Source organism: Harpia harpyja, chromosome 5, assembly GCF_026419915.1.
Source record: "Harpia harpyja isolate bHarHar1 chromosome 5, bHarHar1 primary haplotype, whole genome shotgun sequence".
Lineage (NCBI taxonomy): Eukaryota > Metazoa > Chordata > Aves > Accipitriformes > Accipitridae > Harpia > Harpia harpyja.
In genome coordinates this window covers 30,898,819-30,923,461 of record NC_068944.1, presented here as the reverse complement: position 1 = coordinate 30,923,461, position 24,643 = coordinate 30,898,819, and the positions used below count along the sequence as shown (strand labels likewise).

Here is a 24,643-nt window from a genome sequence, read left to right as displayed (position 1 = left end):
TCCACAAAACCCAAGTAAAAAAACCAAAGCCATAGACTTGGTGTTGCACACTGCTGACAGTTTAATAAGAGTTTTGTGGCTTGAATGGTTTACAGCAGGATTGATATTACTACTTGAAGTTGTCTTTCTTTCCTGAACACCATTCATGCTTCATTATTAAACAATATGTTTAAAGGTAGACAGCAAGCGGGCTTCTAAATTACAACTGAAGGAAAGAAACAAAACTAATGTCTGCTAGTCAGGATTAAACTATATGCTATATTTTAATAATAAAGCTAGAAAAAGTATTTGCACAGAATTTTTAATGAACCAAGTATTTGTTCACATCCTCAGATACATTTTTGTTCCACAATTTGTAGTAACCTAAAAATATCCACATCTCACTAAGGAAATAATTTTAAGAAAGTTTGTAAAAATTACACAGCAATAGAAATTAATATTCAGAAATGCACTGGAAATGCACTGAGGGGTAATTTGATTGCTGTTTGATGTGAGAAATCAATATTAAAAAATGCTAGAAATCTTTCAAGAAATTGTATTAAATAATAAGCTATTGATCCTTAAAAAGTTGGTAAAAGATAGCACTAGAAGTAGGCAACCAGTACATAATCAAACTCTGTCCTTTGAAACAACATTTTTTCTCTATTAATTCTTCCCCTTTCTATTTCTAGACATGCAAGAGACCATAGTTAGTTCAGACACTCATACTTCACACAGCATTCCTGTTCAAGAGGGCCACAAAGGATTCAGCATGTGCTCCTGAAGACTAGCTTTATTATTTTGAAGCACAATTAGGAAAAATATTTCTGATTTGCATAAGATGATTATGGAAATATTTACACAAGACTTCATTTTTTACATTAAAAAATATCTCTCATGGGCTTTGGCTATATTGCATAGGCTTTCTAAATGTCCAGAGAGTCATACATATTTCAAATATTTGCTTTTTTATGTAAAAAGGTGGTTAGCAAAATGAAAGGGAGCTTGTCAGCATTTTAGTGAATTTCAGCACAAATTCTCCAGATATAAAAGGATACAGCTTTATATATTAGTACCTATTTTCCTTCTTTAAAGAATGGTTCCAGAAATTATGCATACAGTTGGTATATGACGTATAGGAGAGACTAATCCCACTGAAGTCAATGCAATTTTAGTGATACTTAAGATAATCAAGGCTACAGGATGAAGTAAAAATAGCAATACTTCAGATATGGGGAGAGCATCTGGCACTCTCAGTTGCTTCAGAAAAGAACTTGAAGCCATGGAAGGGGCCTTTTCTCGAGGTAGCCTTGGATTTGGTCATGATTCCTGGGGATTACTGGTGTTAATGGCAGTGGCATTGACTCAGAGGGCACTGCAGGTTGTCTTTGACAGCAGATCTAGTTGCATTTCTGAAAGCATCTTTTAAAAAGCCTTTTCCTGATACCGGACTCAGAAACTTGTCTTCCAGTTCTTCTGAGGTAAGTTAATCTGGACACAACTGAAAGTTTCTCTCCCATTTTATAGAGTGGGCGGTTCACAGACAACTCTTAAACTTTTCACTAACCTATGCATCAAAGCTGAAGAAGCAAAATTTTTGGGAAAACTACTGATCTGGTAGTCTAGCAAAAAAAGCTAGTCCCTCTGTATAGCTCTATTGTATTTACACTGAAGCGATGTTGCATACACTATGGTTACTATACATATGATACAGAAGTAAAATGAGATAGATACTATATTTCAGTATTTTGCTCCTTCAGATCATATTCTAAGCCACGTTAAGGTATTATTAGAATAACAGAGTCCAGTAGAGCTGTTTTTGTGGGAAAATAAAAGCCAGATTTAATTAAGATTATAGAATCATAAAGACTTTTTCAATTAACACATTCAAATAAACTTTCAAAATATCAATGCAAAATACATTGACATATGAAATAACAATTCTCCACGTTGCTTATTAGCAAATTTATATTGCTCCCAAGTTTTTTTTTTCTTTTCATGAAGGACTTCAGCTACCAGTCCCAGGGATACAATACTTGCTATTGCCTCCCCACATCACAAAGCTTCTAAGACTTTATTTTCCTGTCAGTATTAGAAAAGAGAACTGACACAGTGTATTATAGCCCTCTTAATATAGCCTGACATTGGAGATTTAAATGGTAGTCACAGGTTGGCACAAAAATCTGACTAAGAGGTCCTGGTTGTCACTGAAGTCCTTCTAGATTTAAGTAAAGCTGTAACGGTAATGGAGGAAAGATGAAGCCATCATCTTCCTGGGTGACAGTGTCAACGCGGCAGCGACAGCTGAGGCAAATTGGTGGTCACGCTCCTCGCCATGAGAGTAACAGCATGGCAGGCCGTGGCAGAGTGTTTGTTTTACTGAGAACTTCAGAAAGCAATGAAAATATATTGTGTTTATATGATTATTATTTATAACTATTGTTGGTGATGGGAGAAGTGATTGAAAGTGCCTTTTTGTAGCGCGTCTTGAATTACATGCAAAGTAAAATGATGCATTTGAAAGTGCTTATTTAGTCTTGAGTTGACTAATTATTATTAACATTCTTTTCCTGTCTTGTCAGTGAGGGGCTATTAACCCAAATCTGCTTACTGTGGGAGATCACTCAGCAGTACAGTATTTTATCACTCTTTTATATGACATTAATTCATGCTGATACTGTATGCACACAAGGAACCCCTCTCACTGCTCCGCTCGGTAATCGGATCTCTCTCCAAAAACATTAGTACCTGTTTGTACGCTTGTAGTGCTAGGTGGAGAGAAAGAAATAAATTTAAAGCTAACCTCAACTTTCCCTTCACTGACAAAGTCCTGTGTTTGACCTTGAAACGGGGCACCCTTCGGAGATCCTCACACAGGCAGGAATCCCTGAAATTTTAGTGCTATTTCCTAGTTATAAATAATAACAATATTCTTGGTGGGTGGCAGCTAATGAGTGTCGGTGCAAATGGCGAATTCAGCGGGAAGGGGCGGCGGCAGAGGCCTTACTGACTGGAGTACTGCACGGTGCTGTACTTTGTCACTCTTCTCCGGGAGGTGCTGGGGGATGCTGTGCCCATCGCCTGGCCAAGGTGACAGTCGGCACTGAGCATCTGACCTGTGCTGCTCAGGCCCCCCAGATTTGCCCCCCCCAGGCTTGTCCCCCCCAGGCTGCTCATCCCAGACCCTGACACTACCCTCTCGGTCACCACCACGTTGTGGGCGTTCGATAACTCTGAGGGAATATTTATTAAGCTGCCTGGCATGCCGGAGGCAGGCCTGAACACCCTTTCTGTCACCACCACATTCGACCCGTCTACCAAATCGGGAATGCTCAGAGAGGTTGGGAGCCGGGAGTTAGGCGCGATTACTCTTTCTGTAACGATAACGTTGGACCCATCTGTGAGATCGGGGATATCTAGCATGCCACGCAAATCAGAGGCAGAGGCAGGACCGACAACCCTTTCTGTTACAACAACGTTGGATGCACGCAGAGGGTCAACGCAAAGAGAGGGGGAGCCGGAGGTGTAGGTCTCAGTCACCGTCATGTTGCCGTGGAGCAAAGGATCCGGCATTGGCCTCGGGGGCTGTATGGTTGATCCAGATGTGTAGGTGTTTTCAGTAACAACCGTTGTAGTGCCAACCGGGGGAGGCATAGGTGCACTTCCGTTGACAATGATGGTGTTTCCAGGTGGCGGGAGGTTTAGGTCACTTTCAGGGTTGGGAAAGGTGACGTTAACGGATGGCCAGGGCGGGTTGACATCAGGGAAGGGTTCGATCTCTTTGCCCAGACAGATCTCTGCCAGGGTTTTAAATTTTGGTCCTAATGTATCCAAATACGTTTCGTCTATATCTTCTCCAATAAAGCTGCAGCAACCCACAGAGCCAACAGGAGTACCGACTCCTTCATGATCATATATTAATAGGCAGTCATTTGCCGGCCGACCTTCATCTTCATCTGCATACACAAATGCTTTCTGTAGTTTGCAAAAACAGGAAAAAAAAAAGAAAAGAAGAACAGAGTGACTTTTCCTCAGGTTTTTAACCATGAAGACTCAAACCACAGTAAGGTTTCCCTAACCACAGTAAGGCCCAGCTTACTTGAACTACAGGACATCAACGGGGTAAATTATATCATCAACATTTTTGCAACCTTGAAATAAATTTATTCAAATGTTATTGATGTTTTATTCTTGTTTCTGCCAATACTTAGCATCTCAAATTTGGTCTGTCGTCAGTGTGTCTGACTGTGGGGTGAAGGGAGAGAGCGAAAGGGATGGGGGAACAAATGTACTCTTTGGGCAGCAATATCCAAGCAAAGTGGTAGGAAGAGGAATGAAGCAGGATGGCGAGGGGAGCAGTGGAGGGGCCAGGACAGAAGGGATGGGACGGAGGGTTGGTCACAGCAGGGAAAGCTTGGTGAGCCCAGAGAGGAATTCGTTTTGAGCAGGATGGAGATCACTGATTTGGGATGGCATTGGGGATGGCGTGGTGGTCAGTCCAGAGGGGCTGGGCAGGAAAGAGAATAATTTTAAGTCAGTGCGGGGTGAGGTTGGAGGAAACAGGGAAGGATGGAAGGGGAGGCCGGGGAGGGAGAGGCAGGAGGTTTGGAGATGGAGTTGGTCGGTAGGACGAGTCATCTGTGGAGGCCTATGGCTGGCAGACAATTAATATGTAGTGCTCCCAGCCTAGGCAGGGAGATTGTGGTCTGGGAGAAGTTCATGCTCCTGACTTCAGGACTGCTCTGTCCTCTCCTCCACTGAATCTTGTTTAGAGTTTGAAATAAAGCAATCTTTATATATCAATTGATATTTTGGTGACATATGCAATTATACTATTTATGCCTCACAGTTCATGCTAATTATGAAAATACATCCCATTAATCATGTAAACTCCATAGCAATTTTTTATCCCATATGTAAAGGCTAATTAATATGTTGCCAATTACAAAACTGCACATTTGTGTCACTTGCAGTTCCCAAGGCTTTTAGGGAACAGAAATGGCAATAAAATTAAAGAAGAATGTGAAATGGTGTTCACAGTTCTTTAAGGGTTAAAGTCACTTCATTAAACAAGCTGTACAGGTAGTATGTGTGAACAATTTCACAAAGTTATTATCTATTTATACACTGAAAAAGGTGGCAAATATATAAATTTGGTGGTCACTTATGAAGCTGAAATAATTTATTTGCTTGCTACCCATAGCTGCAGTGTGTCCATCAGTTTTACAAAAAGGCTATTGAGCAAAAAAATCTCATATGCCAGCAGTTCAAAAGCAGTACTACTAGTGTCATAGTTTTTCCTACTAGTACAGTCAGCTTTGCTCTCACACCAGTCTTCTATCATAGAAATTTCAATTTGAGTGGAGTTATTTTGAATTTCCACCATGTAACTTGGGGAGGAGAATCTAACAGTAGGCTCACAGATATAAGAAAAAGAAGATCAGGTAATTACCTCAGAGAAGTAGTTGTCTAGGAAGGCCATGTTGACCCCTCCTTCTCGATACTCTTTTATTGTTCCTCCAATTGACCCTTTTGCTTCCCCTGTTCCAGAAATGCCTCCAGCTGTTCCATAACCAGTACCGGTGCCATAGCCAACCCCTGTAGTTTCTTCAACACCAGAAGCTACTACTCCTCCTCCTCCATATGTGTTTGTATATATGTCTGAAAACAGAAAAAGAAAAGTTATCCTCCCAGTGCTCTGTGAAAATTTACACAGAATTTGCTGGTTGTTTTTACAAATAGTACAATGACACTACTGAGTTTCTAAAGGTATTTTAGACTAATTTCAGTCAGAGATCCACGCACAGGTGCCAAACATTGAAACTGCAATAAAAATTAAGCACATATTAGCAGACATCTAAGACCTTGATTTTATTCCTGAGGCTAGGCAGCATGTGCATATGTGCTTTAGGAAATCAATGATTTACTTGTGTAATTGACTGGAGAGATTCCTCTGTCTGGTGTACATATATGCTGTCATTGGATTTGCACCAGAAAATCAGATAATACTTATGAATATTTATGCAAATACACAAATGTATATTTATGATCACATCAGGGTTAAAATTGTTTTGCCTTAAACTCTTTTCTAAAAGAAATAGCTTTGTAACTCCTTTCACATTTTCAAGTCATTAGATTGTTAAGGGGGATTTGGGAGGACAACCATGGATCATAATAACCACCAGTGTTCATAATGCAGAATGAAAATGACGTTCACAATAAATTACAAAGTCATACTTACAGGATTTTATCTTCTCCAGATTTTTTTCATATATGATAACAAGGAATGAATGGTCTTAAATATCAGCATGTAATATAATAAACCAATTGCATATAGTAGTCTTGACTACATTAAGAAACACAGGCTAAATTTTATTGTTTTTTTCATTTAACTTCATTAGTCTCGGTTTATAGAATTTGAACCAGGGGCTTTCGCCATAATGGCACTGAACAGTGAAAACAAAGTAAATCACATGTGTAAGTAAGTTCTAAACTTTTCAATTGTCATGGCAGCAGAACTTCCCTGAGAACGAAGATTCTTAATTCACATTTATGCCCCAAAATGTTCTTTTGATTTTACCTTAAGGGTGAGAACATTTTTGAATAATCAATAGTCATCAGATAAATTATCTTGCAGAATGACATTTCTTCCTGTCAGAAGCTAGGGAAAATGGATCTGTGCCAGCATCCTTCCTTTCTGTTGTGGAGTAAGGAATGTGGAAAAAGAGGAAGTGGCACTGCACAGCTTGACTTACTCTCTATGGCCATCGAATTCCTGGGGGAACATTATCTCAGAAGCACAAATTTATTGTGCTATGTACCAGCTTTCTGTCTAAGCTAGTGCACAAATGGTCAGTAATTAACTGGCTACTTGACAGGTCCTATTCTCCTTTGTGGGAAACAGAGCCTGGAAACTGGGAAAAACTGAACCTTTCACCACTGAGTTATGACAGAAATTTTCCTTATTCTGGCCTCAAGATTTAATTCTACTAAAACTGGTGTCTTGAAAAGACCCTCCATTCACTAGCTGGAATGATAAAGAAAAATTGCCTGAGATTTGAAAGCCTTGGCAGATATTTCAAAATAAATGTAGTTTGCAGAAACAAATCTGCTCACAGGCTCAAACTTCAGATCCTTTATTCATACTGGAAGTCCTACTAGCATCACTTTGACTATCTGCAGATGTAAGATTGGAAGGGTTGGGTTATAGCTGCAAAACCAAAGTGCTCTGTGAACCGGAAGACATGAAATTCTGAAAGATAGCTTTATGACAGTGCACATCATAGAAAATTTTAGGATCTGCTTACCAGACGGTTCACCAAAATCACCTCCTGCAGCTGTTGTTGGGGCAAGAATGTGTGAGACATCCTGGAAAACAACATTTTGATGCCTTGAATGATGACTTTGAAATTCCCATATGAAGACCAAGACTTTGTGAATCATGTTAAGGAGTTAGCAGTCTAAACTGTTAACAATAGCTATTAATTACCATCCCTATTAAAAAGAAAGAAAGAGACTCCATTCAAGTTTTTTTCATTGTTAACATAAAAGGTGATCAGTGGAGATGGTTTGTGTTACCTTGTCCTACTTTGCACTGAAGAAGCTTGCTAGTTATTGTTTCAGCTGAGGGAATAGTAACGCCAAGCTGTTGGGCCAAGCTAATTGAACACAAACCACACAAACTCCATCTACAAATGTTAATTAAGAATCACCTTTCATATCTGCCTGGCAATTGTTGACAATGCCAGGCTTCTTTCTAGTCAAATGCAGTCTTTTCTGTAAATATGAGTTACTGTGGGTTTTAGAAACATGGGATGTACTGACCCTGTCTTCAGGCTGTGCACCTTCTATTCCCCATGGATGAATTGCTCCTTCTGTGCATTCAGGTACAGGTTCAAATCCAGTTCCAACTCCACCTGCAGCGCCAGGTCCACAGCCACAACAGTCACTCATTGACATCAAAATTGGAATCACTTAACAGAAAAGAAACAGGAAACAGGGATTTAGGACATCTATTCCTCACAGGAATAGCTGCTTTTCCCAGAGGGCAGGTGCTCAAGAACTTTTGAAAATATGTCTTCTAAAATGTTTCAAACCAGGCAGCCTGCAAGTCTGGCTTTCAGAATCATTAGCTGCTTTTGGAAATGTATGTATTTGGAATTTCAGAATAATTTGTACCTTTAGTTATAGCAGAGCAAAGTGGGGGTGGAGTAGGGCTGTTACTCCAAATTTATGCTTATACACCTGGGAACAGACTTTGATCTATCTCAGCTGAATGAATATAAGTTGCATACATATAAAAATTAAACAAACAGAACCAGTCTTACTATGTATAGCATTCAGTGACATTCATTTTTGATAGATAAGCGTACATTTGTCTCCTTAGATATTGTAATTGAAAAGAAATACACATTAGTAATAATAGACATATGAGAAACAGCGGAGAGAGAGCCATCTGACTACAGTGATCTTTGGCTAAGGCTCCAGTTGCATTTTTCACATCACATATACATAATGCTTGATTTGAAAAAACAATAGAGACAAACCCCAAACCCCAGTTTTAAAAAATGATTACATAGAGAGAATCAAGTTTCCCAGTGTGCTGTATTATGCTTAATTGTTTCAAGAATGCAGTGTTGGAAATTGCTGAATGCTTTAAATGCAAACATTGAAAACATTGCTCATTTTAGAAAGGCACTGCAATATTAATTCTGGCTGTCTTTAGGTCCTTAACCTACATGGTAAAATCAGTAACCTCGTATCACTGCAGAGGGAGTGGAGAGAGATAGTTGCCTACACCAGACTAAGCAGAGCATCCAAAACTCTCAGTTTAAAATCAAAGTGAACTGAAGAGAAAAGGGGAAAGGGCTATGCAGTGTACAAAGTGCTACCTCACACTGCATGACTAAGGACATATTTACTCCAGACTACCAACTAGGAGAGATTTCCAAAGGCAGAAAGACAGTCCGTCCCGTAACATTAACCACCTGGGAACTACAAACAAAACAGCCTTTTGCAGCTCAAAATTTTGTGTTTGCTGATTCCTACTAATCAAAGATCAAAACCCAAAACCACTGACCCCCCTCAAAACTCAGGGTAAAAATGCATTTCCTCTGGTTTTGTAGTCAGTATTTCTGCATTGGGAAAATTTAGATATTGATTGCTTCATGCCCAGGCCATGAAAGAAAGACGATCACATCTGATTGTGGTGGTCTGAGAAGTAATTTCTTGCATACAGTCTAACTTGAGACATTCTTATCCCTGAAACTCTTATCTCTTCAAAAATACTAGAATGTATGAAAAAGTGATCTGTTTTGATCCTGTTATCACAAATGCTACTTGTTTTTAATAGCTGTAATGTTTGGCAGCAATAACCAAATGTTCAAAATTTCAGATGATTATATTTGTTGTTGTACTACTGAAATCTGGCTTTGAGTTCAAAGGAAGCTTGTTCTTTACATCTTTTCATACCCAACTCGGAGCTGATACTTGTCTGTTTCTTTTAGTAATGTAACGGAATTACGAATTGCAAAGTGTAAGTTGCAAGTGACAGGGACAGCTCTTGCCCCAAATTTTGAGTCTTCTACTAAACATTTTTACCCTGTCTGATGGTCTGAGAACTGGATAGCACCTTAGGAAAAAAACCCCTAAGTCTTAGGAAGGAAATAGTTATTTCTGAATGACATATGTATATAAACATGTAGAATATAAAATATATAGAAATGCTTATAATTTAAAAGACAATTTTTTCTCTGTTAGATGGCCCATGGAAGCCAACAAGTTAACAAGCAACCAGAAAAGTCACTTTATTTTAGAAGAATTTAAAAAAATACACTTTTAAAAAAATAATATTGTTTTCTTAATTTTATACTTACGAACAAATATTAATCCACCAAGAAACATCAGGCCAATGGCAGCACCACTAAGTGTGGTAGAAGACAGGATATTTCTGCCGTAATTTCCATTTCCATTATAACTATCATCAGTGGCTGCAGTATATACTTCATTACCGTCACTGTATCCATCAGTGTAAACCTGCCAGTCTGTGTGGTCCTCAATTTCTCTTCCTCCAGGTCCAAACTCGCCATTACCACCACCTTCTTGTTCTGTTCCTCCTCCACCTTCTGGGCCTCTTCCACCACCAGCACCACCACCACCAGCAGCACCACCACCACCAGCACCACCACTACTGCTGCCGCCGCCACCACCACCACCACCAATGACAATTATTTTTGTGGCCCCACTGGTGCAGTAATTACGACTATCACACTGACAAGCTTGCACAGGAATTATATGTGGTTTAGGGCAGCGTCGGCCTTGGTTATCTCTTACGCTGATATAGATCCTATAAACGTAAAAGTCCAAGTTCTGACTCATTAGTTCTGCAGAGGAAGCTTTGGGAAAAAAAAAAGAGAGGAAAATTATTTAGATTAAGTTATTGACTATAAATACTGTACAAATCTATAATTTTGTGAGTAATGTTCATAGAACAGGATGAAGACTAAGTGTTCCCATTCCAAGATCTTCAGTTACTTATGCGTCTACAGTACTTATTCAAAGCTGAAACTTATGATATTCATCTATGCTAGTTTTTTCTTTTGAAAAACCTGAGCCAGGTCAGTCTAGTCATCACTTTTTAGCCTGAGAAATATAAAAGCAGCAAATGCACTTTTTTGTATCTACTGCTGCCTTTCCTGATTTTTATTAGCACAATGGTGAACATAAAAATTGCAAGTTTTATACATTTTTTTTTTCTCTCACAAGGAATTTACATGTATTTTTCATAAGTTTTTTCAGTAGTTTTAAAATATTTAAAGTTACACATTTGCATCTGTGTAGGACAAAGAGGAGACACAAGAGTAGTTGTAATTGTGATATTTACCATTTAATATAGTCTTCTATGCATACAGTAAATTATGTAAATTCTGTCATTTAGTAATGTATGAGATTTGATTAATTCATTAGTTTGTTATGTCCTGTTGGAGGAAACTGGAAAAGCTCCACTGAGCACTGACTAAAAGGTTTTTCTTAGAAATACAAGTAAGTACAATTTGTACAATAAATTGTAAAAGCTGTAATCTTTATTTGCCATTTTCATATGCCTCTCATAGAAGTAAAGCTCTGCCAACTAATAACTTTATACTCTAATAAATAAATTTGAGAGTTTTGTCATATGCTTAGAATTTTTTAGATAATATAGAAATACAAAAGTATCAAGTGACTCCTTTTGAATTACCTCATTATGTTTAGACCAAGAGGTGCTTATCATAGCTACACTTAAGTAGTTTTGCTTAAAATATGATAACTAGATAAAACATATGTAATGATTCAGATTCTAGTTCTAATATGATTTTTATATATATATGCAAATCCAGAGCAACTTCTTAGATTCATATGAGCATAAAATCACATTTAAGTGAGATTAGAATAGATTCTAATAAGTGTTTTGTTAGTAATTAAAAAGTTATCCCAATCTGTTATCTTAGGTAAGAGCTTATTACTATGGTTTATTCTGTTATAAAATGTAGGTTAATTTACCATTTATTGATCTGATAATCCATGTAGTTTGAGGTTCACCATGTATGCTGAATGTAAATGGAGAACCATATAGACCACCATCCATACCCTTTGCTGTGATAATCACTGATGGGGAATGCATACATACTTTCCTTAATTCAGTATTAATAGTTGGGCAATTGTCATTGATGTCTTGTATTGAAAGCACAATGGTGCCAGTAGCAGTATATCGAGGACCCCCTGTAAAAAGAAGATATTTGTGGTCAGGAGGGAATATTGATACTATAAATAATGCAGTTCAGGTGGGAAAACTAGAAACAGGAAAAAACATTGAGAGAAATCTGGAACAAAGAGAATTTTGTTTCAGAAAGCTCAATCTCTTTTCTTACCTCTGGTGATAGCCAGAACCTCTGCTCTGTACTGCCCATTGGCTACATAGATTGATTCCCAGTCAATAGCTTTGTTCAGTGTAATTTCACCAGTGTTTTGATTGATTCTGAACCAGGCACCTGGATCACGTCCTATACTATATCTATATTTGGTGAAGTAAAAATACTCAGCATTATGTTATGAATATATGTATTACATATTCATTTTGCAAGTAATATTTGTCACTTTGGAATATTTTCCTTTAGGCTACGCTAGGTCCTATTGCATTTCACCCTATTCAGGCAAAATTCCTGTAGACTTCAAAAGATGTAGACCAGAAAAATAATTAGGAATAAAGTAAATGCATAGAAGTCCATTATATTTTGAAATTGGTATCATAGTCTAAAAGTAAAATCTTTCTGGACCCTGTAAACCTTTACTAGAACCCTTGTTGATATCAGTAGTTAAATTCACAGCTCTTCCTATAACATTCTGCTGTTGTATTTGCTAACATATTTCTCTGTTTTATGAAAACTTTTCAAACCTTGGTAAATTGGGTGTATTTATTTCTACATACTTTAAAAAGCAAACTATGGTCCCATTAACTATCATTAATTTCAGCAGAAATAAATGCAAAATAATTTTTTTTTTTTTTTTTTACTGTAGAATGAGCTGGTAGTGACCTCTTCTATTCTGATTGTATAATATTGCCCATTATTGGGGTTTTCTGCTTGCTTTTTTAGAGATGCTAACAAATTCCTTATTTGTAGCAAACATTTCAGGAAAAAATAATCTTAGGTTGGGTTAGAAAAAAAAATGTGTTCTGATTTATTTAAGTTACAGTCTGTCAGAAAAATGATATTTTCTTTGTCTTGTGCACAAGGCTAAGAAAAGCAGGTCAGGAAATAAAAGCAATCATAGCATAAAAATGGGCTGAAGATTATACTATTCTATTGCTATTATTCTATTGCTCATCTATTAACGTTTTTTCAGTTCTTTTTTAAAGCACCCTTTAAAATACCTATTCCTCATCCCATTAAAAGAATTATTCAATCCAGGGAGTTAAGCAGAGCAGAGCTTACACAACATTTGATGCAATAGCTCCAGTGTCCTCATCGATGGCTGTGTATGTTCCCACAACATAATTTGCTCTTGTGCGTTCTGGTACAGAAAACACAACCGAAGATGGATGAAATCTTGGTGGTTCAACCACATTCTTTACTTCTATTGTGAGGGGTGTTCCAGACATTTGGAAGTCTTGCGCAACGGAGTGGTGGAAGGCAGCTACATTCCTGACACCAATTATCAGTGAGTGACTTTGAAGATGTTCATAATTCAGTTCCTAGAAGATAAACCACAGAGAACCAGGTAATAAATAAAAGTTCCATTAATTTTATTGAAATATTTTCTCTTCTAAATGGTTGAGTGACAGTGTTTTTACTGCTCGTTTAATTTTGTTAACAATTAATTAAGACTATTTTAAGATGATTATTTCAACAGTTGAATCACAATATTTATCCATACCTTAATTACTCTAAGGATTCCTTGATTTGTAGCTCGATCTGTAACAATTTCAAACCAGTTATCTTCGTTACCGGATATAAAGAAAAACTCTGCTAACCAATTGTCTGTAAACTCTTCGTCAGCATCCAGAGCTTGTATCCGTAGCAGTTCTGAACTGAGTGAATTTTCTGAAATACTTGCTGAAAACTGCAATGACAGATAAATATCTATTAGCAAACACTAAAATATATAATCTGAGGAAAACACAGCTGACTGCAGATATTCTTTTAAAGGATGCCCTGCACGCAGTCCCTGCCAATTTAATAAAAATCATGTGTTCTGGGTAAATTGTGATCCTGGTTGCAGATCTGAAGAGCTGTATCACCTCAAGTGTTTGCAGAGGCAGTTTAGAGGAAATGGATTTGTGCTTTCTATATGAAAAGATCATACAAAGATTGGGTTAATCTACATAATCTGGCCATATTGCATGGGTCTGGACACCTGAATGACTGGATTTCTCTGAATACAAAAATAATCTATGTATATATTATCAGAATTGGTGTGGAAGCAACAGATTGGATTTTGAGCACACTTCAAGGAAACAACCCTGTTAATCCAGTGGAGCATTCAAATGTGAAAGTGCTTTACAGGTTAGTAAGGGCTCCGTTATCCAATAGGTTTTTGAACTGGGTTTTTAAACAGTGATGTTTCTTTTGGTATTTAAAACTTACAGAACTTTGAGCAAGAGTCGGGAAGTTGTCATTGACATCAATAACTTTAACGTTACAGCTACAAAGGGATGATATTCCATCTGCAGCTCCATCCCGGTCTGACGCCTTCACAACAAGAGTGTAGCTACTATGTTGCTGCCACAGAAAGAGAAATGAGAGTGTTAGAAGAGCCACCTGTATGTCTTAAATATTATAAATACTCAGGTCTTGCTACTATTTCCTAATGCAGGAATTTGCCTTAGACATTTTATTGTAACATATAGAAAAAATGCATTTCTCCCTTAATTTTTGTAAAAACCACAACCTTTCCTTACCCCCCGCCACTCCCCCCGCCCCATAACACATATACACCACGACATCATATTATTTAACTTTGGAAAAGGAAATATTACCTCTCTGTCAAGATAATTTGCAAGATGGAGTTCTCCAGTATATTTATTCATAATGAACATGGGTGGACCTGAAGGTTCCTGACTCTCTATCTTGAAGGCAATTTTAGAATTCAAGTGATTGGGTTCATCTGCATCTGATGCAATTATTTTCATCACCAGTGTGTCTAAGAATAAAAAAAAAAAATTAAAAAAACAAATCAGAAAATTTGTTTTGTTCCTGCAAACAACTCATCAAGACAATGCTAAAACTTGGTGTATAAAAACGATAGAATGCTATCTATTCATTGACATTTACAAAGAAAAACAAAAGTTTAATTTTGTAGTACTGATTCTGACTGAATGTTAATGAATTCAAAATGCATTAAAAATTAAGGTCATATGGAGTAATGCAGATTTTCACTGAACTTCTTTAAGTCACCAGAGGGACAATGTAAAAACAGTAATTACTGAGCTTGTAGATATTCATGTAAGAAATCGCCACAGTTTTAAATGAGAATCTCTAGAAAGTAGAAAATGAGTGTTAAGCACCATTGCCTCAGTGCCATTTGCATGTCTAATGTTGATTGCTGTACTTTTGGTAAAAAGAACCATTTTAGTGGTTTAAGTAAGGGTTTATTTAGTAATATTCTACTGCAACTGCAATACTGAGACTACAAATACAAATATTTGAAATAGAAAAAATGGGAAAAAACATATTTTATATACCCTCAAAGGAAATAAGTGTAGGTTTAATGTTTGGGTTTTCTTTAATGAGAAGGAATTAACTGATTTATTTTAAATTTTCACATCTGAAAGAATTTGCATGATGGTATGGTTAGAAACTGGAACATTCAGCATTCATGTGTGGGAGGAAAGGGGGAAGGAAGCAACACGGCTTAATTTTAGGCAATGAGCTTGGGCCCTGGCTCGAATAGCACTTGCAGAAGAATCTGCCACTCCTTCCTCTGCAGTAGCCCTGGCCAATATATGACATTGCCTAAGAAAAAGTAGAATGAGCACTCCAGGTTTATATTAACTGTATTCTGGGAGCTTCACTAACTATACTATAATAGGCATAACAGTTACTTACTGTCCATACTGTTTTCTTCAATAGATCCTGTAAATACAGTTTGTGCAAATACAGGAGGGTTATCATTTATATCCAGAACTCTGACTCGAAGTTCAAGAGGTGGTTCCAAATCTACACCCGTCACTGAGTGTTTAGCAAAGCAACGTATCTGGATAAAGAGATTTACTTGTTTTAAAACCAAAAGTGAAGGAAGCAAAGTAACAATCTGAAACAAATTAATTTGTCTCCTGCTCTCCCTGCCCCACCCTGGATCCATCATTATAAAGGAAAAAGAAAAAGGGGAGTACTTACAACAAATACTGGGGTTACTTCCCTATCCACTATTGATGTTATATTAATTTCTCCTGTTCTTGGGTTAACAACAAATATTCCATAGGGGGCACGATCAATTCCAACTCCAGAGATGCTGTATGTGATTGGATGATTTTCTTCACAATCTGATCGGATCTACAATAATAGATAATAATAATTTATGCCAGTTTACTGAGGACACCTGCAGGGCTTTTTTCCCTATTATTAGTTCCTGTAAAAAATTCTATATAATTTCAGTTTCTCAACCACTTTTCAGAAGGTTCCATTGACAGAACCAGTGGAAGGCTCTTCTACAAACAGTCAGCCTAGAGATCCATCTCCCCTTAAGTGGTGGACAGGTTTTCTCTCTCTCTTAAATCTTCTGGCGGGGAAGTGAAGAGAGAAGCTTCCAAGAGTATCACACTGTGGCTGGACCTCAGTAAGGGTACGGTCATGGTGAGAGGATAGGACAGCATCTTCTTGGCTCTGTTGTCCACATAAGTCGTGCACTATCCTTGAACTTCCACTCCGGGGTTTCTCAGGGTGAGAGAGAAAAGAAAAATACTGCGATCTAGTACATAGGTGCTGCGCACAAAGAGACTATGGTTGGAGCTGTTCAGGAAGTAGACTGATGGCAGTGCTCTAGGAAGCCTTTGGTCACTCCTCAGCAGCCACATGGGTTCAACTTATGAGACTGTCTCAGCAGAGCTGGAAACATTGCATCATCTTTCTTTTATTCTACATTCCTTGCTTTGACTACTCTAAGCAAATATACTTATAAATCTCCCTGCTTTTATCAGCCTGTCTAGAAAAACTTCCTTGTCTGTGAACACTTTTGTTTTTCTTTCTACTTACTTTGGCAATTGGATTCCTCTTAGAATTATCTTCTCCTTCTCTACAAGCTGCAGCAAATTTGATCCATTCACGTTTTTGTCTTCTGAAGGTTTTCCATCTTGCCATTCCATTTTCATCCCATTCTTTTACCTTTGACAGAGAGTTCCGGTATCATATCACCAGTAACCTCAATCCATTTTAAATTAATACAGACATTTAGAATTTCTGACAATAAGGAGAAAAGGGATTTTTATAGATCATGTGCTTTTTTACATGTCTGCAAGTACCAAACTCTAAGACTGTACATGTTTACTTTAAAATTATTGCTCTGTATGAGATACTAATTTAGGTTCAGGAGAACTTCTCTTAAGAGAGTGAGCAGGTTATTACATGCAACTGTTTAATATTTAAATATGTTTTCAATCTTCAAGTTCAGAAATGTCTTGGTTCAGTATTTTCCATTTCATTTTTGCATTGGTTACATTTCATTTGATCAGAAAACCAGTTTCTAAAGATATATATATTACCTCTACATGAAATCCTGTGCTGAAATCCAAGAGTACCTGCAAGAACAATAAGAAGATTGGCATCTAAAAATGCAGGGCAAAATGCAGTAAGCAAAACCCAACTGCCATACATTGCTATACTGCAGGACTGGAGCATTACTTTTTCTCAACTCTATTGCAATAGCCTATCTAGGCAGTAGCTACAGGATTTCCATAAATGACTTTTTGTGCAATTCATTTTTTTCTATATCCATCGCTTGAATTCCTTGACAGTTAACACCTTCAAAATTAATTCTGTCTTACAGGGTAGAACTTTGAGTTTGAATGGATGTGCCACACCAAATTTCAAGTTATACCTACATCAAAATACAGCTTTCACACAGATTTTTAGGTTGTAACACCTCAACTGAAGTGAGAAGTGGTTGCAAGAGTTGTTATTAAACAGTATGTCTAGGAAACTAGAAAAGGAGTATTTTTTTTTTTTAATTCTAAAGAATTTATTCTTTATTCTTTTTTTTTTCTTTTTCTTATTGAGAAAGTCCACAGTAGACCTGGAGTACCTCACTATGTAGTTTAACCAAAAAGAATGAAACTGTTTTCTTGAAACTTCCCACTGAGGTTGAAGAGATTCAATTTAAGATGGAAAGCCAACTGCAGTCATCAGGCAGATTTCCCTGGAGTGCAGTGGGCTTTGATTTGAGGTCTAACTACGCAACCAAATTCCTGCGTATATAAAGGTGGCAGGATCAGATGCAATATGTAATTACTTTAAAATTAAAATAAAAATAATGGAGAATCCTCAATTTCTTGATTAACACAATATAAAAGAAGGCAGAGTTTAATTAACCTTGTTCCTAAATGAGGTGTGAAAATGAAGTTCACTTGGTGAATGTACCTCTTCAGAGCATCTCTAAAGTTTAGGACCTGCCTCTGCTCTCTTCTGATGACACAGGGTGAAGAATATGGCATTTGCAGGACTAGATGCTTGCTTCATTCATCATTGGGAGAAACAAAATATCCAGGTGACTCAAAAAGTTTTGCAGTTAGTCTTTCTCACCAAATGTGGTTAACAGCTGTGGTTATCAATTTTCCACTTTACTTATCATTTCCCAGTACTGTTCAATAGCTTTTTTTTTGTCTGTCATTTTATCTGGTGGGTTTTATGTTAGTTATACTTGGATAAAATTTGTGACAATCTTTTTTTCTATGGGGCTTTACCTCATGGGACCTTCTTCACTTCAAATTTATTGCATTGTTCTGTCAAGTCTGGGAGATGGGCACAGACTTTTTTCCACTTACTTCATGTTAAAACAACCTCTTACATGCAACAGATTAATGAACAGCATCTTCACCCTCCTTCTTCTCTCTTCCCCCTTTTCCCCATTTACATGCAATAAGAGGTCCACCACCTGTCATTTACAAAGTAATGTCTCCAGTGATCTGATCTTGCCCAGAACATTCCCTGAGACCTTGGCACATAAAGGCTGCCCTAATCTGCTTCTGAATGAGGGAATTTAGACTGTAGACTTGCCCATTTGATGTGCATATACCTTGAAATTTTGTCGGACTATCCATGGAGTAAGGATTTTTTTCTTGTTTCTTTGAGCAAGCTATTGACATGAATGGTTAAGAAGAGTACTCTGCAGGAAAATCATTACAATATGTTCATATTGTGCTAAAAGCATCAATACATCTTTTAGCCTGAGTTTATGTCTTCGTGACTATTTAAAGCTTCAGCTGCAGAACAGGGTTCAAATGCATGTGCAGCCATTACTCAGAGAAGGGACAACATCAGACTCCATTTAAACTGTGGGGGTTTTTCACCCCAGTGGGAACTCAGATCTGTCCTTTCGTAATCCCCCTTGGAGCTTGGGGAAACATGGGAGAGTAGAAGGGGCAGATTACACCCTCACCAGAGAGCCTGAGTGATGAAGTCCACCAGAAATAGTAGTGATTCAACATCTCTTTATCAGCTGATCCCACTGGCAAAGCAGAGCCTCCTTTGGTGAGTACAGTGAAATCCTCTCCACCTTTAGGCTGAAATCCCTTCTGGCATGCAAGCAATCGTCTTGACCCAGAAAAGTATGGGTATACACCTCCCAGTACAATGTTAGTGAATCTTGTCTACTGTCTGCATCCTGTGGCTTATTCTGTTATTTAACAGTGAAACTAATATCTCACATCCAGCCATATCACTCTCATACTCTGCAGGCCTAACTGAAAAACTGTGTTAGGCATGTCTGAAATAAGAATTATGCCTGTAAAGAATTCTGTTCTTTAAGGACATGAATATTCATAAAACATTTTATTTCAGCCTATAGGGAGTTCTATTTTCAAGCAGTGAGGAATACACCTTTCACACTGGAGTTTCATCCTTTGTGTTTGATCACCAATAATGGGAATGTCAGGAATTTGTTCATCAGTAATGCTGGGGATTGTAAATTCAGGCCCTGTATTTCCACACTCGTCCCATGCTAACTAAGGAAAAGCCCATTCTGCTACATGTTGCTAATAGAAGATCTTGAAAGAAGTCTTGCTGGTTTTGAATCCAGAGTCCTTAGTACAGTTTGTGATATTATTTGAAAAGGCTGATCCGATGAACTTGATGTCTGTGTTGGGTATGTCTCTCAGTTACTGCCGTGTTATAGGAAGGAGAGCAGGCAGACACCAGACAAAGTTGCCTAGCTCACCAGCTAAACCTCAACAATTCTGGAGTGTCATCTAATCAACTTGATCCAGGGATGGAGGTTCGTCTGCCTCCCCAACTAGTGTTTTCCAGTTCTCCACTATCACCAGCAGTTAGAAGGCTCCCCCCACCCCAGTTGTCTATTTCTAATATGTCTCTGCAATGCAACCCCTTTTTTTCTAGTGCTATTTCCAGCAGAGAGGTACCACCTCCTAGCAGCTAACTCCATTACTTCTAGGTAATGAACAAATTTCCCTCCTAAACTAGTATCCAAATACAGTACTTTACTTTCCATAGATTCAGTGATTAATGATGATTAAAGCAATAAGAGCCACTGGAATGTGTGGGATGCATCCTGAGGACCTTGGGATAGGCAAGCTGATCAGAATGGTATCAAGATTTGCTGTCCTGTTAGTCTCTGAGAGACTGTGAAAAAAAGGAAACTCTGCAGAGAAGCTAGAGGCTCGTTGCACAAGCTGTTGGTTTCTGGTCTGGGTTGGAAGAGGTGCAGGCAGGAAACATGTTCATGGTGACTGTCATTTGCACAGTGGCCTGTCTGAAAGATTGTCTTTTATTGTAATGATACAGAGCCTGAACCTTGTGTCCAAAATGACACCTTAGAGTCACACTGGAGTTATTTTGGATTTATTCTGATGTAACTGGGAACAGAATTAGGCCCATAGGATGTGTACAGTTCTTTGCGCCTTCAAAGCAATTTACAAACACGAATTAACTAATCATTAATTGACTGCCAAGCAATATTATACGCAATTATGGAATCCTCCCTCTTCCACCTACTCAAATCTAAATGACTGAACATGCCTTTAACATCTTCCCAGCATTATTCATATTAGATTTGCTTCTCTCTCTTTGAAGTCAACAGCGGTATTGTTATTGGCCTGGATGGGAGGGGTGCTGAGAACTCACACATATTATGTTAGTCATCAGGGTGCCATGGTAGGTCTGGTTGTGTCAGCGTTTTGGGACTTTTACATCTTTCTTACTCAGCCAAAGCTCTGACTAGGAAAGGGTTGAAATAACGAACCCTTGCCTTTATTCATTCTGCCTCTCTTTAAAAAATGATAAAATGGTGCATATGAAATAATGAGAAGCAGACTTGAAACATAAGACAAACCCTCATATTTTAAAAAGAAGCCATTTGATCACTTTTAAATTGAACCACGAATGTGTTTTTGTCTATACTTTTCATTTTCATAGGTCACTAATAAATCTGCTTCTTCCAATTTACAGGGAAAGTTTTTCAGGATGGTTTTTCTGGCATTTTGTTTTCTAATTGTGCAGAAGTCAGGTGTTTCTATTGCTTCCTGTGTTAGCAGCTGACGTCAATATTTTGTATTGCACCCAGAATGGAGAATCCATTGTTATTTCAGCAGAAGTATGACAATGCTCATGTCAGTCAGAAGAATATGTTCCAAAGTTTTATTTATTTTAAAATATGTTTATTCGAACAACTGACCACTTTGGGAAAGTTTCCACTGAGATTGTTTCTGTTCTGCTGAGTCGTACAGATATAATGAATTTCCGTACAGTAACTGAGCTTAACCATTAGAAAAAATGAACAGAAAAGTAATTTCAATACAGGGTGTATGCGATTATCATTCAAATTTTAGTTTTTCAAATTAGTCATCCTAAGTGTCCTCAATAAATCTCCTCAATAAAACCTGAATTCTAATATGGCTTAGAGTGCTCTAGCTGCAAATGCACATTTGCTTAGGGGCCATTTTTACTTAGGAATGTAAAACTGCAGATTTAAGAACCTAATCTTAGGTGATAATTCATGGATGCGGAATTGCTTTAGTTTCTATTTCTACAACAAAATTCTTTGGCAGAAGAGCCTGCAGGTTCCTGGCTACATCCTGGCAGATGTTTCATATGCATATGCAAGGACAGGATTTGGCCCCTTAATATTTTTATGTGCAACCAAGTTATGAGTAGGAGGTGTAACCATAGCCTAACAACTGGGGGGGGGGGGCAGGAAAAAAGAAGCATAGATAACACATGGGAAAATGTAGCCAGACAAAAGTGCATATGAGAGATGCGGTGAATTTACAATTATTAGCTGTCACATGATAGCTGGCAGGAGAAGAGTCATACCTGATCAAACAGGTTATTTCCATAAAACGTGTCTGTGCAAGTATCACAAACAGAACTCCCTTACTCATGAGAATAACGCCTTTGAAGTCACGTGAGCAAGGGTTGCAGAATCAGTCCCACCAATGGTGAAATGCATATAGAAAATTATTAGTTTCAGGGCTGGTAAGTTTTCTTTTCTTGAAAGTGTAGCAGTGTACTAAAATATGTATAACTCGACAGCAATTGTATTTGATACAACTTATTAACAATATACTAACCAGACACACCATTCAGGCAGGTGATTTTCATGAAAGATTAATCAAGCTGAAAACGAAGACTGTTTCTAAGAATACACTAAAATTGGATGCATAATTTATAATTTATTTAATCTCTACAGTTTGTCTGTCAGCTTTCTATAAAGTGGTGAAAGATGCTACTAAGCTGTATAGGCCACCGTGAACCCTGCTGTGCAGAAGAATGCATAATAAGAACAACAACTGTTTTCTCTGGGTAGTAAAAGTTCAAATATTTGATAGTCATCAAAACATAATGTCAGTTTTCACAATTGCTCCTTTTTCCTGACCCAACACATATCTTGCATCAGTCACAATTGTAACAATAATACACTGAAAGAATGAAAATGGCTCCAGAGTTGCCGAGAAAAGATAAAGCAGTAAAATCTCTTTTGAATGGACAGATCTTAGATACAGTACAGTCAACTTTTTTTTGAACTTTGACACATCAGGAGTATGCATCACCAGGTAACTGAGTAAAACAAATAGTCACTAATGCTACATGAAAATTCAGAGGTGTTAGTGTGATATGCAACATGCCAATCTCAGAGACCTCTGAGCAGTGTTAACCAAGCAGAAACTCATCCGAACTGTAACTTGCTTTTGCGAAGTTCTGTCGTTGTTTTCTTGGCAGCTGCCCTGTGCTGGCTAGTTCTACTTTACTGACTGCAGAGCTATCACCTAAAATTAATGGATTATCTTTTCTAAGAAAGCCTTAAGATTTCATATTGTATAACAACAAACACTTTTACCCCAACTACAACATTTCTAGAGGGGTCAGTAATGAGAGGTTAGCAAACATTTACACTTACTACTATATTGTGTAAAATGTAAAATTGTGTGAAAGCCACAGCAGGACATAACTGTAATAGAAATCCTACTCTTTTCAAACTTCAAGGCCATAAACCTCTATCTAATTTCAGAAGAGCAGCACAGACAAGTAAAAATAGTCCACACAAAAATCAGATTGCAGCAGTAGAAAAGCCTCCATAATTCTTTTAAGTCCTTTCTGGGTAATTTCCATGCCTTGATAAACACATTGTACAACTATGCCACTTGACCATAGCCACAACTTTCCTTCTACAGTGAGAAAAACAAACCGAAAGAGCGACGCTTTCATCATGCATTCACTTGCTCAGCACATGGCAGCTCAGACACTAATGCACTACGAGACAGGAATTCTTTGTAATATGAAATAATAGGCCAAGTCCTGATTTTTACTCAGCTAAGGTCTTCACTAAATTTCACGTTTTTCTCTTGAATATAGCCATAGGATTTGGTCAGTTCTGAAGCGCTCTTGCTAATCAGTTTAGAAAAAGAGATTTGCTATTCATATTCCCTCAACTGATAAAAAACCCCAAAGACATAGAACCAAATGATATCCAGTCAAGTTCTTAGGATTTTTGTAATGATAAGACTTTTATTAATAGCAGTGACTCCTTAAATAGTAGCCACAGACAACATTCACCTGAAAAGCCATGCATTAAACATAGAAAGTCACATATTGAACATCAACAGACTGCAGAAAGTCAAAATCAGAAGAAACACTTGTCAGCATTTAATGAAAAACTAAATTATTTGCATAGAATCTTCAGAAGGGCAGTTTAAAATAAGCACGGCTTTGTTTTTATGCTAAATTTCACAAGTTTTTCGGGGGGGGGGTAGTTTACACTGTAAAATGTGATAATGGTCTGCTGAGGAACACTCAACGGACATAATCACAGAGTTTACAAATATTGTTTTAAAATCCAACTTACCAATAAAAGGAACAGAAAAGCAGCCGTTCGGTGAGGGAGCCAATCCATGGCATCTGCCTTCCTGGATACAAGTCCAACTGAGTTATGGTTACAAGCCTGTTCCTTTTCCCCTCCCCCCCCCCCCACCGCTGGTGTCTATTTAAAAAGACACTCGGTAGATGTCCTTATACTCAGCCCTTCAAGGTGTCTCTGCCTCCCTCTGAGGGAAGCACTGAAGATGCTGTATAACAGAGTGTCTTTCCCCACCCCAAAATCCTGGGCTGGTCTCACCTGAAACGCTTGACAACATCATTATTGCTTGCAGGTAAAAGCTAAGAGACACACCTTAATTCTTATTGCACTGAAACCCTTTGTTGGATTTGAAAGGGTACGTTTTAAAAACAGAAGGCAAGCTTCACTGAGAAGATACCGAGTGATTTATAAATTACTCACAACATAAGGAATCATTAAAATGGTAACTTATCATTGCTTTGAATGCAATTACCAGTTTTCCCCTTGCACCAGGTATAATGGAAGAGCTTAATGAATATTACCATAAAGGATATGGACTTGAAGAAATGATTAGTTTGAATTAAAACATAAGTCCATTTGTTTACTTCCAGGTGCAAAGAAGTCAGTTCCG

The 24,643-nt window shown here is 37.8% G+C and overlaps 1 protein-coding gene across 1 annotated transcript; it reads right to left on the bottom strand.

Moving 5' to 3' along the window:
- Positions 1 to 1,795: 1,795 nt before the first annotated feature.
- Positions 1,796 to 24,247, bottom strand: LOC128141728 (desmoglein-1-like). The gene is made up of 16 exons (XM_052786804.1): positions 24,022 to 24,247; positions 17,213 to 17,248; positions 16,707 to 16,835; positions 15,852 to 16,007; positions 15,561 to 15,708; positions 14,492 to 14,655; positions 14,100 to 14,234; positions 13,390 to 13,575; positions 12,948 to 13,207; positions 11,886 to 12,028; positions 11,518 to 11,736; positions 9,855 to 10,373; positions 7,804 to 7,952; positions 7,287 to 7,347; positions 5,432 to 5,640; positions 1,796 to 3,954 (listed from the first exon to the last, which is right to left on the bottom strand). The coding sequence occupies exons 1-16, from the start codon at positions 24,067 to 24,069 to the stop codon at positions 2,983 to 2,985; spliced, it is 3,534 nt and encodes a 1,177-aa protein (XP_052642764.1). The 5' UTR covers positions 24,070 to 24,247; the 3' UTR covers positions 1,796 to 2,982.
- Positions 24,248 to 24,643: the final 396 nt, after the last annotated feature.

Coding starts and splice junctions, on each gene's coding strand:
- LOC128141728 (XM_052786804.1), bottom strand. CDS start 24,069: ATGGATTGGCTCCCTCACCGAACGGCTGCTTTTCTGTTCCTTTTATTG. Junction 11,737..11,885: donor GGTTCTGGCTATCACCAGAG/GTAAGAAAAGAG, acceptor TTCTTTTTACAG/GGGGTCCTCGATATACTGCT. Junction 7,348..7,803: donor GTGCACAGCCTGAAGACAGG/GTCAGTACATCC, acceptor GTTGTTTTCCAG/GATGTCTCACACATTCTTGC.